Consider the following 15020-nt stretch of genomic DNA (forward strand, 5'->3'; position numbering starts at 1 on the left):
ATTTTAATCTGGTGTTTGTGATACCATGGGAGAGGGGGTGCAGTGATCATCACTAACAAACCCTGATTTTACTTCATGAGCAAACAGGACTGACCTGACTATGGGGAAAAGCCTGGAGCAGGGGAGGTGGGGGCATCTGTAAAGATGCCTGGTGAATTATGCTGATAAAAGGATATGGCAAACTAGGTGTGTTGCATTTACTAAACTTTTTTTTTAAAGGACATTATGCGGGCATCTTCAAGGATACCTGACCAGCTCAACAGATAAGAAAAGGATACTATACACTAGGTGAATTGGGTTTCAGGATTTCATTCAGATTTCTTTAATTGGCTAGAAGAATTCATCCGGCTTTTATTAAATTAAAAATAAGCCTTCAAAGATGTCTGCTCAGTTCAACCGGTAAGAAATGGATGGGGTAGACTAGGTGTGCTGAGTTGCAGGATTTGGCTTTGGTGTTTATTTGCCTTTGGATTTAACCAGCAAGTGAATTTGGACTGTCATGGCATTAAAAAAAAAAAGCAGCTTATTTAAATAAACCCACAGGTCTTAAAACCGAACTACTCAAGGGCTCTGTTTGATTTTTGTTGCCTCCTCGGGCGTCCGCGAGCAGCCTGGAAAGAAACCCCCGGCGCTCGGGGCAGCCATTGCCGGGAGCGGCAGTGAGCGGGGTGTGCGGCACCTCCCTCCCCTTCCAGCGTGTGTGTGTGCGTGTGTGTGAGAGAGGGAGGGAGCTGCTGGCGCTGCCCGCGGCCTGGCTGTGCTACGGGCCGCAGCCGCCGACGCAGCTCTGCGCTTCCCCACGCGGTGAAAGCTCCTGCCAGGCAGCGGCGACGGCATCGCTATCACTCCCGGGGATACGTCGCAGCCCGGCTGCCGGCTCCAAGCTGCAGGGCACAGGCTGCGGGCGGTCTCGCCGCCGGGGGGCGCTCAAGCTCGGGGATGGGCCCTGCGTGTGGTTGGGCAGAGCCGCAGCCCCGCCCGCCCGCCCCTTGGCCCCGCCCCTCGCGGCGCCGCGCCCTTCCGGGAGCCGGAGCAAGGGGCGCCGCCTCCTGCCCCGCCCCATCCCTTCAACCGACGCCAGAGCTGCTTGGGCAACGTGCGCCGTGCTCCCCACCATGGTCATCAAGGTCTACATCGCCTCCTCGTCCGGCTCCACGGCGGTAAGGCGCCCTCAGGCGCAGAGGCTCGGGCTTGGGTCCCTCCGGCGGGGGGGGAACGGTGCGGTCCCCCTGCCTCAGGTGCGGGCTCCGGCTGTGTTTCCTTGCCCCGCTAGAGCCGGGAGCCGCGCCGCTCCCCCCCCCCCGTGTGGGTGGAAGCCCCCTGATGCCGCCGAGGTGCTGGGCTGGTTCCCTGAGCGACCACAGCTGCCAGGCTGCAAAGCCGAGGAGGAGGGGGACCTGCAGGGGGTCTGTGTCCCGCAGGCGCCCACCTCCTCTGTGAGTCCGAGGTGCGAGCCTGGTCTCGGAGCCGAGGGAAAGGCCGACTCCCCTCCCTACTTTGCGTCATCCTCTCTACCCCCATGACCGCTTCCATTTCCCCGACTGCCCTGTGTCTCTGGACCTCTGCTCCCAAAGGCAGGGCAGGGCAGTGGCAGCCCTGCCTCATGTATGTGGACCGCAGTAGCCAGTGAAACTGGTGTCTTTTTTGGCTCTGAAAGTGATGTTTGTTCCTGCCACAACATCCCTTCCCCCTGGAGAGGGGAAATCTAGCTCTTCTTTCATTTACAGTGAAAGGGAGAGATGTTGGAGGGAATCAAAAAGGTCTGTAGTTTCCTCCCCCCTCCCCCCTCTGCATTTTGAGGAGGTCCCATTGTATCAGTTGAGCAGTACTTTTCCCTTTCTTTGTCTCCCTAACGAGTCCAAATAGCTGCATCTTGCTCTGTCCCACAGCGGTTTTGCATTGTTGAAATTCCTCTAATGCCGTCCTGGTGGAGTCTAAGTCCTTTTTAAGTAAATGCAGTGTGAGGTGGAGATGAGGGGATCAGGCAGTTAGGTTTTGTTTTATTTTGGCCATGAAACAGAATACCCTTGCTACTTTCTTTCCTCATTCCTAGCTTGTTCCCATGAGAAGCTCCATTATTTGTAAATGGGGGATCAGCTGCAAGTTTTTACTTCTCCAGCCAAGGCTCCCCTCCCTCCTTCTGCCCTGGGTAGGGAATGCCTGATTAACAATTGGAGAAAAATCTGCAGATAAACCTGATCTGATCCTGTTCTAAATCTTCTCACTTGTGCTTGCTGGTAGTCCTGATTGCTGCTTCTGGTCATCAGAAGCATTATTCCACTTCTGATGTAGAGGCTTGCAATTTATCATGTCCATAGTTTTTTTCAATGACTTCCTTTTCTATCAGATGATTAATGATTACTTTAGAAATTCTCACTGACCGCTTGGGATAGTAGTTGCTGTATCTTGCTGTACCATTATGGAAATACTGTTGATTTTTAGAGATGAGTCTTGTTCCTCATTCAGGACCGCATAAACAAATTTGGTTTTTAAAAACAATTGTGTGAACACACTTTTTGGGCTTATGGCTAGGTAGTCAGTTATTAAAATTGATTTTGAGATGGTAGTGAGCCTAAAGGATTTTGCACAGACTTCCAGCCTTCATAGGCCAGGCCCCCAATTGGAAGGCTCTGCCAAAATAGCTGTATCATGTCCTTTATTAGAGAAGGACGTGATTAGGACATTATATGTAGACAGTCATGGAGAAGTTGCAGTTTATTGGTAAAACTGTGGCTTTGTTTGTATAGTGTGTCCCAGCTCCCCACCACTGGCTTTTTTTTAAATTTCAAACTAGACTCTTAACATTACTTTTCTGCAAAGCATCTTGTGTTTGTGAATTTAGGGTTGCTTATCACCTTGAGATGCACCTTTAATTGCCTTTGCATCTGTCTTTGCCTTTTTGCGTAGTATTTGAATAGCTGTGTTAGCATAGTCAACTTTTATAGGTGAAATGCAATTATCACGTATGATGAACACATTACATCTGATTTCAGACAAGCATGTGTATTTCTGCATGCTGTAGTAACACTGGTAATTCAGTAAGGTCTAGTCTTACAGCAATTAATCTTACTTGTATATACATTCTTTGCTGACTAGGAAAGGTGTTTCCATTGGCATGAATCAGTTGAGTACCTCATCCCTTGGCCACTTTGTAGAGTAAGAATTTCAATAGGCATTTAACTCTGACATAAAGTAAATGGATAGCAGCTTAGCTAAGAGAAAATCATATGTTCAACTGAACCTTGGTACAAAACCCACTGTAGTAAATTCTCTTAATGGGCTTTGGAGAAGCCCTTTGGTGAGACAGAACTTGCTTTGAGGCTGAAGAAAGTCTCAGTAGGATGCTGACTTAGAAATGGTTAGGTCAGCCATAAGGTTAATGGAAAATCCATATTGAGGATGGAGGATGCTGCTATAAGAGGAAACTGAACCAAAGCTTAATCTACTCAATATAATTCAGTTGTCAACTCTACGGGGTGGTTGCTGCTACTACTGAAATGGTTTTATATGCAAAGTAAAACAACAGTGCATTGCTTTATATGTATGTCATTTGAGCATGAGCAAAACAAAATGATCCCTAAAATTACATTCTTGCCTGAGAATTAATGATGAGTATCTGGAAGTTGTTGAGCCTCTTTTGTAGGCAGCTGCTGAACATCAAATTCTACTGGAGTCAATGTCTAAATTCAATAGCCATTTAAAGCAGCATTCTGGCTAATTTACTAGCATCCCCTTGGCCGCATGTAAAATGGTTCTTCAGGGACACTGTTCTTTATGGAATGTGTATTTAGTAACTGTGCCACGTATGTAAGTGTAATAAAACATGATGTGAGATTTGTGATATAGTTATCACATCTAAGTGTTTTAAAGATGCCTTTTTATGCCTGCCTGTCAACTTGTTAATTTAAGATAAAATACACTTTAAACAAGTGACTTGCACTCTGTGGGTTGGTACATATGTTATCCATGGCCTGGTGGGTGGTGGTGCCTTTACTGATGAGCACTACTGTTATAAACTTCATTCATCTAGTCTCAATGACTAGCCAGGGGTGGCTAACCTGTAGCACCTGTGCCAGAGTGTTACTGGAAGTCTCTGTATGGTTCAGAGGAAGGGGATTGGAGTGGCACTCAAGGAAGATACAGGGCTTAATTTGTAGCATGCCTGATAGAAAGGTTGGCCCTCACTGAGTTAGGCATTGATAACTTGATATCTTGCATTGCTAGTGGACCACCTTTGTGTGGCTGTTTTAACATTGGCTCACTAGGCTTTGACTTAAACCTTTTATATCAGTAGTTTTCAACCTTTTCTTTCATTTGTGGACCCCTAAAACATTTCGAATGGAGGTGCAGACTCTTTTGAATGGCAAGTGTGGGTATTCATGTACTTTTAATTAATCATAGTCAACTTCTGTGGGCTCCCAAGAGTCCATGGACCACAGGTTGGAAATGGCTGTTCTATATAGTATAGATGACTTTGCTGGTACTGATTTATTGCTGGAGTTCTCCCAAGCAAATCTGATGAGACCCTATCATTACTGTAGGACTGAGTCAGACTAACATCATTCCAGTCTTGGAGTCTGGCCATGCATTATGGTTTCCTCAGTGTAATCCAAATCTAAGAGATGTAAAGTACAAATTTCCTGTTGAATGTGGAAGACTTGTACCCAAAGGAGGTGGCTTCTCTACCTCTCTCAAGGCCCCCCCCCCCTTCCATAAAGAAAATTAAGCACTTGTAATACATGAATAGGGCTGGACAGTTGACCAGAAAAAAGAACGTTAAATGATGATGGCTGTGAAGATGCACTGTAGATCTACAAGTCTCCAACCTTCTATAGATCAAATTCTCCAACATGCTCTATTCCATGTAGAGGTTGCCTCATATTTAAGGGTTTCTTTAAATTGTTATACAGTGTTATAGCACATCAGACTATTGCTCTGTGGTGATGAAAGGGGCAATGAGAAGTGAATACCGGAGCAACAATGGGCTGGTAAGGTTATTTATTTAGGATAATGAGGATTGGGAAGAAGCCAGTAGGTGTTTGATGGTGGTCATTAGTGTTTGACAAACAGTTCTTTCTAATGTACTCTTTTTCAAATCTTAAGGCTGTGATAGAGGCTAATGGGATGGTACCAGATTACTCCAGCCCTTAAGTTAGTGACAAGAGGGGTGTCCTGTAAACTTTATTTTTGTTTTCCACTTCTATAAGAAAAAAAATGAAAAACATGCATTTCTCTTGAATTTGAAAGAAGTTATCTTAAAAAAAATGCCAACTTTGTTTTAAAAAATTGAATAAAGGGTGTTTTTTGTTTTGCATTGTTTCATTTGAGATTTTTGGTTTGGGTGGCTTTGTATGTTCTGACACTACAGCAGTACAGAGTAGCATAGGAAAAGATGCCATGATGCTGAAAGCAAATGGTACTTAGCTTTGCAGGTACAGTGGCGTGAACGTTTGCTTGTAGATTTGTGGGATTTTATGGGTTGCTGTGTTGACAGTAGAGGTATAAATACTGATTCTTAAAAACAATATCTGTTTAATCTGTTGTAATTACAATGATTAAGCAAATAATCAGTATGGCAGCCCTGGCCTGGCTCATGTGGGGCTGCTCAGGCATGGCCTGCGGGGTGCACCAGCAGGGTATTTCCAGTCCCCTGAGAAGCAGTGAGTACTCAGCAACTTCCTGGGGCCCCAAGGCTGCACCTCACAGTGAGCCTGGTGTGCAAGTCCCCTCGGAGCCCAGATGTAAATGTTGCACACGGTTGGGATGTGTTTTGTGGCTGAGCCACAGGCTAGGGGAGGAGCTGCCCTGTGTTCCCTTATCTCCATCTTGCCTCTGCACAGGCCCTACAGCTGAGCTGCTTTCTCTGTGGACAGCAAGGGAGTGGGAAGGGATACTAGCTCCAAACAGACCCCAGTGAAGCAGTTTTCAGCCTCCACATTAGCAAGGCTGCTTGCAGCAAACATAGGTACTAGTCCCCCCATTTCCCTTCCCCCTCTTCCTCGCTCCCTCCTGTCTGCCATGCTTCCTTCAAGTTCCTACTGGGACACTGTGTGGCTTCCCTTCCTCACCTTCCCTGCCAGACTGTGCCCTGTGCCATGCTAGCTAATTGGTAATCTGTAATTGGTTAAATGATTAATCATTTAACTGTTCACGTCCCTAGTTGCAAGCTATTCACAATGCACATGTGTTGATAAGCATTAAGAGTCAATGGCTTGTCATTCCAAAGGCCTTAAATAGCTGAAGCATCTTTGTTGGAAATAGTTATATTGTTTTCTGGGTGTTTAGTACAAACAAAGATAGGTATTTGATGTGAAGAAGAAAATACTGATATATGTTTAGTTCTGATCATACTCTGACTGTTCTGGCACAAGTTTTAGATGGAGCCATATTATGTGGGAGGAAAACATCTGCATTTATAGTTTAAACACGATTACTAAAAATAGATGCATTTAATATTCATCTTGTTGAACACTGACTTAATGGCCAAGTTAGTGAATTTAGACACATGCTTTATGTAAATATTATTTGCATGAGCTATTCCTTTTTATCTTTTATGTCTACTAAACTAAATATTGCTCTTGAAGGAATGCTGTTAATTGCTCTGGGGTTTTCATATAGCAGAAACCAGAATATGTGGCATGAACATATCTGAACAATAACTTGGGACATGTTCTCTTTTCCACTATTCTTTAATGTTCTTTTAAATTCTTTTATCTGACTTCTTTAAAGTTTTTCAAAACTCTGGGCAGGGAAAGAAATTGAATTAAAACATTACATTCACATTTTTGATTACGTGCCAAAGATCAAATAGGTTACAGTTGTTGCAAGACAAATTAAGGTTCAAAACAGAGTGGTAAACATTTTCTTAGGCTAGGGACAGAAACTGGTTCACATCTGTAATGCAACAGAATTTCAGTGCACAGAAACTGCTCTCAAAATGGCCAAAACTGGTTTAAGATAAACTTTGATGGTTGTAGTATCAGACTTAATTGATTTAGGTTAAATCAGTTTGAATTTCTGTCCCAGATCCCCTCCAGATTCAAGGTGTCTGTAAGTGCTTAATTTTTATTTTTAGGAATATTTGCAGAGGTAAGCATGGGCCTCTTCATTTTCCTTGAGGCACTGGGGAAAGCTTTATTAGTGTGACTACACTTGCCAAATTCCCATAGAAGTCATTGGAGCTGGTTATGTGTAATGAGAGAGGAGGATGCCAGAAACAAGATTACCTGCAAGGGTGATCTCATAATTTACCAGGTTGCTGGCCCCCATTTCTCCTTTGTGGAAGGGGAAAGTTGCAGAAAGTCTTGATTGAAACCAGCTGCTTAAACAAAACAACGGAACTAGCAGAAATGTTTCCCTGTGTAATAAATAGGAGATCCAAGGCTTTGACATTTATTTATAGCAGGGATATATATTGCCTCTACCATAGCCTTATGTGGTTGATGTCATGGTTCCAGAAACGTGGTTCCGTGACATTTCTTTCTGGAGTGACTGAACTAGTCAATGACTTGGAAAAATTAATTGTAGACGGTTGTGTCATTTTTTTAAAAAGTTTATTTTGAAAATGAAGATTTAAACATTAAGGGTGTTTGCATATCAATTCAAACTATGTACATTCAGGACAGGTCTTCAGCATATGTTTAAATTGCATTGACTTCAGTAAAAAGTTTTGCTTCTTGGCCCCTTCCAGGCTAAGAACAAGAGCTGCCCCAAATAAGGATGCACCCTTAGATTGATGCTCTTGTTCTAGAAGAGTTAGCTATAAGTATTATGATTAGAAACTTTTTCAGAATTGCTTATTGTGATAGTGAGAGTTCATTGACTTACTCCAATTTGTCATGCTATATTGGCAATTTAAAAACATGAATATTAGCTGTATAAATAAATAAATGCAAAGCCGTATGTATTTATATAGCTATGTAAATTTGTTTATAAATTATAGGTAGAATGAGGAAATGTTTTACACTACCAAGGCGGGGGGGACTTGAAAAATCTAAATATTATATTGCTGTAATTGTAATGTATTTTGGCTAATAAGTGGTTCTTTATCTTTGACCTCTTCAAAGCAGGGAAGCTTTTAGCAATAGATTCTGGACACTGCAAAGGACTACATTTGGGCTGTTGTAAAGATGTTTGCAAATGTGACTTTCTGCAGAGCTGTTTTTCTTGGAATTTTTTTTTGCAGACATGCTCCAATTGTAAGAACAGTTAAGAATGTAAAATATGTAGCTGGAATTAATTTGCTTTGATAGCGTCACTCAGATGTCTTCCCATAAGTAATAATTCTGCCTATAAGTGGGTGTATTAGGGTTCCTTTAAATAGCCATTTGAAGTGTTTGGATTTAATGGGGTCCTTTTTCTTAAAGTTAAATGATTAGCCACTCTCCCAAAATTGTATTGCCAGTCAGTTGAACTTTTTCTTAAGGAGGTTTTGACCAGAAACAAGCAAAATAAATCCATAAAATCTCACAAGATATTTAAAGTGTATAGAACAAATGGAACATTTTCTTGATGGGAGTGAACTTTATAGCTGATTAGAACTGCAATCATAGAATGGACTTTTCTGAGAAGGTTCAGTGTACAAGTTGGAATATTATAAAACATGGAAGCAGGAATACTTTTATCTTGTTTACTCTATTTTTAGCTGTTGACTGAGTTTCTCACTAATGAATCAAATGTGAATTCTATTAGATCTGTACCCAGCAATTCCCCCCCTTTTCTTTGCAAGCTGCACTAGCTTTTGAGAGAAGTAGCAGAGGGGTGGAGAAGCAGTTGACTCTGCTTGTTCATTGCATCTTTGGAACCAGAAATAGAAAATAACAGTTAATAATACTATCTCCTCCTGGTTTCCATCCCAACATCTGCTGTTCAAATCTGGAGGTGAAGACCAGATTAAATTAGATGTGGTGTGGAAATTGCTTATTAAGTAATAGGAACAGATGAACCCCCAGATAGATCCTCAGTACTTGTATTGGCATAGAGGCCAGTCTCAGCATGGGGGAGCCTAAGTAATCTCTGCTAAAAGCATAGCAGACCACACAGAGCTTTTATTTCAGGTTTATAATTCAGTATTACCCATGCGGGTCAGAGTGTGACTTCATTTGCCGAGGCCAGGATGGGGACAGTGCGAAGAAGGAATGCTTGTGATCTTAGCTCTACTCTTGTGTCCTGTAAGGGTCTAGTTTAGCCAGACTCGCAGATTGGCTTCTTGGCCTCTAATGTTTGAGACCCTGCTGGCAAGGAAGAGCTGTCTGCTTTCTAAAGCTAAAATTTCAGCTTCAGACTCTTTTGCCTTGGATGGCAGTGAGATGTGTACTTTCTCTACTGGCACTATGGCTGGAACTGAAGGGGAAGAGATGACAGCTTTTCACAGGTCTGACCAGTAGCAAAGCTATCTACTCTGAATTAAATTTACCCTTTTCCCACCTTAAATTTCTCCTTAATATCAATGGATTAAGCTCGCATACAGTGTCTGGGATGATTTTGTAGCTCACTTGAATTATTTACATAAGTGGTATCATTTAGATGCACTGAATTGTTTACAAGTACTGTAGTTATTGATAACATCCATTGCCCTTGCCACATGTCAAAATAAATTGGCAAAACTCCATGGGCAGCCTCTAGAAGAAAAATACAAGTTTTCATTTACTATCACACCTTTAGAGTAGTCTGATTTCCTGGAAGTTTGTAATGCAGTTTTTCTGTTCTGTTCAGGGCATGAACTCTTAGCCACGTTGTAGTCATTCAGAATGTTGCCTTTTACTTCAGTGAGACCAGGATTTTACCCATAGTAAGTGGACTTAGTAGTTTTTCTAATGATCTTTTCGTAAGATCGTTCCTGTATACATATGTAGGTGTGTATTGAGTAGAGACAGTAGCCCCTAGGCCAGAGAACTGTAACTGTTAGGTAGAAGAGCATAGTAAATAACAGGGGAAAACACAAACTTTCTTGGTTGTCCTGGATACCAGTGAAGGGTGGGTTACACTTGTTTCTTCATAAATAATAAATGCACCCCTTTTTAGGTGGGGAGAAAAGGAGGCAGTCTTTCCAATTATAAATAAATATGGGGACCAAGCTACTTTGTAAGCGTTTTGTGTTCATTTTTTGTTAATATGTATTGATAATCTTAGTTATGTGCTGGAGTTGACCTATAAGGCAAATAAGATCAAGTGGTACTAAACGGTAGGGGTGCACCGATAGAGATTTTGGGGGCTGACACTGATGGCTGATTTTTAAGGAGGCATATAGGCCAATACTGATCTGATTTCCGATGCAGCTGTGTCCAGCTGGTAAGTGGTGGAAGGGGCGTGGGGGCCAGACAGTGCCCTCCACAGTGAGGGAGGGAGTGGAGCTGCGGTAGGTGCTGCCCAGCTGGGGCAGGGTGGGGTGCAGGACAGCTGTAGTGTGTTTGGGGGGCATGTGGGGTGGGGGGTGAGTGGCTCCTGCCACTGGATGCACCCCAGGAGGGCACAGGGGAGTGGGTACGCCCAATGATCTGCGTGGGGCAGGGCAGGTTACAGCTGCAGGTTAGGGTTGGGCCAGGCTGTGCTGCACATGGGGGAGGGCAGTGGAGGCAGTGCTGGGAGGAGGGTTATGGAGGGGGTTGTAACCCCCGCAGATTTCACCATAGACCCCCTCTCAGTGCTGCTGCCACCCACCCTGAGTGCAATGCAGCTGCAGCTGCAGCCTGCCCTGCCCCAGCAGATCTGGGGGCACATGCCCCCCCCCCCCCCCCCGGTGCCCTCCCAGGGTGCACACAGTGGCGGGAGCTGCCCTTCCCCCCCCTCACTCCCTGGGTGAGCTGTGCCTCAGTCCCGTGTCTGCCCCACCCTAGCTGGGTAATGCCTGCCCCAGCTCCACTCCTTCCTTCACTGGGGGGGGAGGGGGAGGGCTTGATCTGCCCTCCAATGTCCCTTCCTTCCTCCCTCCCCTTCCACCACAGCAGGCTTACCAACTGCTTGCAACTCTCCAAGCTGCATGGGCATTTATCAGCCAAATTATCAGTCACATCAGGCCAATTTCTGATGCAGTCAATTTGCTTTATATCGGTGCTGATCTGACATTGGACTGATGTATCGGTGCACCTCTACTAAAAGACAAGCTCATTATAACCTTTGTACTTGGCCAGTTTTTCTTTGTATCTCTACAGACAGCCATACCTTTGTTTTACTCGCGAAAGATTAAATTTTGAGTTGCAGGGCTGTATAAAAATCAAAGGAATCTTGCAAAGCCATTTCAGTGTCTGTTTAAGGAACTTACACCACTGTAAATAGAGAATGTACAAACTGTGCATCTTGTATGGGGATTTGGGGCTATAATTACTTGTTTGGACAACCTTGGAGTACTTTTCAGTAAAATACCAGGTTGAGACATAAGCTTGAGGAAGGAAGAATGTTGCCTAAACCATACTGAAGAACTCTCTTGCAACATATAAAGGTTGCTGTGGGGCTTAATTATTATAATTAAAATCTAAATGCAGAAATCCTCTGGCTTATGTGCTTAGCATGCAAAGGCTATTTCAGTTCTGTGGGGCAGGAGAAAACCTTGTTTAAAAATGAAACCAGGTATTTGGATACCATAGTGACAAACATTATCAAAAAGGTTGAGGAATGAGAACTTCAAAAGTGACCTTTAGGTAGTTGGATTGTCCATGGTCTTGCCTGTAAGTTGAATTGCATGGCACACCAATAATGAGCCTGATTAGTTGATTTCTACCTTGTATAGAACATTTTCCTGAAATTAAAAAGACATACAGGTTTCCCTTGCTTCATGCTGTACGTGTCCCTGGAAAACGGCATATAACTCGAATTCACATAAAGGGACCCCACTTTACAATGTACATTCCAAGACTCCAACTGTACTGACCCCCAGACCAATTTCTGTCACTTCTACAAGACAATTTTTGTACTCACCAACAGCAGACAGTACAGACAAGCACAGGGCACTATCATAATGGTATAGAAAGACCATTATGGTACAAGGTACAAAATGGTACATGACTGTGGAAAAATGTCGCGGACAACAAGAGAGGAGCACAGATCCACACAGGACTATATTTTGGTGCACATCACTCCCACAATGCACTGTATAAAGCAGCTGACTGCCGGCTTCCACCACTGATCACATAAGAGTGAATTTATTTCGCATATAACAAATTTCTGGTATAGAAGGGTCATTTCATGAAAGTGCATTTGCACATACAGAGCCTGCATAAAGTGAGGGAAACCTGTAGTGGATTAGAGACTACAATTCTTGGTTTATTAACGAAGAAAACTTTATGTACAGAACAATTCTCCTTGCTTCGTTCAAGAAAAGTAATGGTTTCAAATAGAACAGTTTTTAGGCCAAAGCCAAGTCCATGAGTGGTTGTGTCCATTTGAGTGCACCAAGTCCATTTGGTCTCAATCCCCTGCCTCGGGCAGTGGGCTGGATTATATGACTACCAGAGGTCCCTTCCAGCCCTTTTCTATGAGTGTTTATAGATGAACCTTGTTTAAAAAGGAAACCAGGTATTTGGATCCCATAGTGACAAACATTATCAAAAAGGTTATGAGGAATGAGCACTTCAAAAGCGACCTTTAGGTAGTTGGACTGTCCATGATCTTGGACAGGAGGCGTTGAATGAGCTTTAGTTTAAAGTGCCCCACTGCCATTTTTCAGTGCAAAATACTGATACATGGGACACTGGAGGCTGCTGGAGTGCATTAATTTACATGCTTCAGCAGCCTTGATTAATCGAGTCTGCTCTGAGAGGCTGGAACTCCAGCATGTTGGAGCAGCCTCCCTGCGCGTGTATAGGAGCCCTATGATTCTAAGCAGGATTTGGCCATATGTCACCAGCTCCTGAAAAAAGCCTGTAACTTCCAGTGCTTCCAGTTCTTGCAAGGCTGGTAAATACAGTCATAATTTCTACCAAATTTCTGCTTTGATTTAAAAGAAAAACAAAGCATTCATGATTATATAAGGTAGATCGAAATATGAGCCAGATATTTCTGACAGGTTCAAAAACCAGGAGGCAAGTACAGAAATTGGACAAAAAAGCCTCTGGTCTTTTTTTAATTCTCTTGGGGGTGGATATGTTGACCTTGAAATCTCAACTACCCTGTTCAGGAAGACATTGTATATATTTTTATGGCCTTTTCAAACCACTTGCTCTTAATAGATTGAACTCTATCTGTATTTAAAACCAAAACTAAAACAAAGGAAGCTTCCTTTCCTGGATATCTGTTTGTTTATAGGGACAAATTATTAGTACAAGCTCACGTAATGGACTTTTTCAGCATTGGAGACACTGTTTTAGTTCTACAAAATATGAATCCGTTATAGATTAAATGGGACCTGAAGAAACAGTGTAATTTACTGTAGATCCCTAAGTACATTTTTCATAAAGTAGATGTTCACTTTTGAAATGACTTTTGTATAAAATATGTTCACTAAAGCAATGACTAATACTATAAATGCAAGATCTTTAAGTCTTGTCAGTCAGCCTAGCTTTTTTTTATTGGCTCCAGGACCTATAGGAAATAGCCCCTCCTCCACTTTTTCTTGCATGGTTCTTGTGGGAAGTAAACTTACTATATTTTTTTTAGCACTGTTGGTAATCAGAGCAAAGCAGTCCAATTCACTAAAAGACCTTACTTTTCTACCCCACTGCCCACGATACAGAGTTACTTATTACTTGTATAAATTTACAGTTCCTGAAAAATAGCCTGGTTCTCTGCAGCTGTTTTAGTAAATTAACCAGTATTTTAGGGGTTTACTGACCATATATTTACAGAGGCTGTTGGTTTTAGAACATGAGGAAATGGAATGCCTTTTCTCAAGCAAATAATTTGCTATCATAGTTTGAACAGGTATTGGCTGAAATATCAGTGTGGAGTGAATTTGACTTCCTCCAACATTTTTATTTTTGCTTTCGGTATCTTGTAGTTCTCTAGGACTTTAGCTGCTACCAATTCTGTGTGTGCTACAGGGGTCCTTTGCAAAATATAGATGCATGGAAGGAGGTAAATAATGATGATGTATGGGGTCTAAAAACACGATTTGCAGAAGTTCTCAACAACTGGGACCAGATTTTTAGAAGTACAGTTCCTATTTAATCTCAAAGCAGTATCTGGGTCAGTGATTTTCAGTTGGTGCTCTGAGATGCTTTAAAGCGGGGTGGGGAATTGTTTTGGGTAGAGGGCTGCTTACTGAGTTTTGGCAAGCCATCGAGGGCCTCATAACAGGCAGCCAGGGGCAGATAAATACTAATTTTCTACATTTTTTTTAGAATCTGCCTGTGGGGCAGATAGAATGCCCTGGCAGGCCGCATTTTGCCCACCCCAGCTTTAAAGGGTGTCTTTGGGGGTTGTGTAATATTAGCGCTGTGCGATGTACACAGTTGACAAAATAAACCCAGAGATTTCACAAGGAATCTATCCAGTCAAAAACATTCTGAGCTATTGTGGTTTTACTGAGTTCTTTGAAATAGAATAATAGCTCCTTTTATTTTCCCATTCTCAGGAAGTAAGTGAAAGCTAAGAGTTGGTGTTTTCTGAAGGAGTCCCTTGAGGCTAAGGCTGAGAACCACTGGGCTGGGTTTTCAGTAGGGCACAGTATGTAGCCTAGAGATTCTCAGCCAAAGTGCTGGGGCACACTGGGGTGCTACCATCTAAGATCCTCTGGAGGCTCCCTCCAGGTATGAGGAGTTAAGCAGATAAGCAAACAAGGCAGGCCTTTTCCCTGTCTGGACAATCCCATACCCTATTGCCTGGTCTCTCTGCAAGGAGGTCAGCCTTTTAATACATAAATTAGTTGTTGAAATTGCACGCCACTCATTTCACAGAAGTTATGGAAGGGTGCCTTGAATCTAATGAGGGGGTATCTCATGTCCAAAATGTTTGAGAACTACTAATCCAGCCACTTCTGTTGTTTTCATAGATAGCATCTGTGTGCTGAGCATTTCTCATCATTTAAACCTGTGTGTTTTTGTCACCTCAAAGAGTTTGTCTTGTCCAGGATTGTTCATATAAATTTG

General features: G+C 42.9%; 1 protein-coding gene across 1 annotated transcript in view; it reads left to right on the top strand.

Annotated features, from left to right (window-relative positions):
- Nucleotides 1-763: 763 nt before the first annotated feature.
- SH3BGRL (SH3 domain binding glutamate rich protein like) overlaps nucleotides 764-15020 on the top strand; it is a 52164-nt gene continuing 37907 nt past the window's right edge. Inside the window, exon 1 of the mRNA XM_090060043.1 lies at nucleotides 764-1160. Coding sequence (XP_089916169.1) covers nucleotides 1116-1160 — 45 coding nt within the window. The 5' untranslated portion in view covers nucleotides 764-1115. The remainder of the gene's footprint in view (nucleotides 1161-15020) is intronic.

This window comes from Crocodylus siamensis, chromosome 8 (genome assembly GCF_052110815.1).
Source record: "Crocodylus siamensis isolate JL-2025a chromosome 8, ASM5211081v1, whole genome shotgun sequence".
In the NCBI taxonomy this organism is placed as follows: domain Eukaryota; kingdom Metazoa; phylum Chordata; order Crocodylia; family Crocodylidae; genus Crocodylus; species Crocodylus siamensis.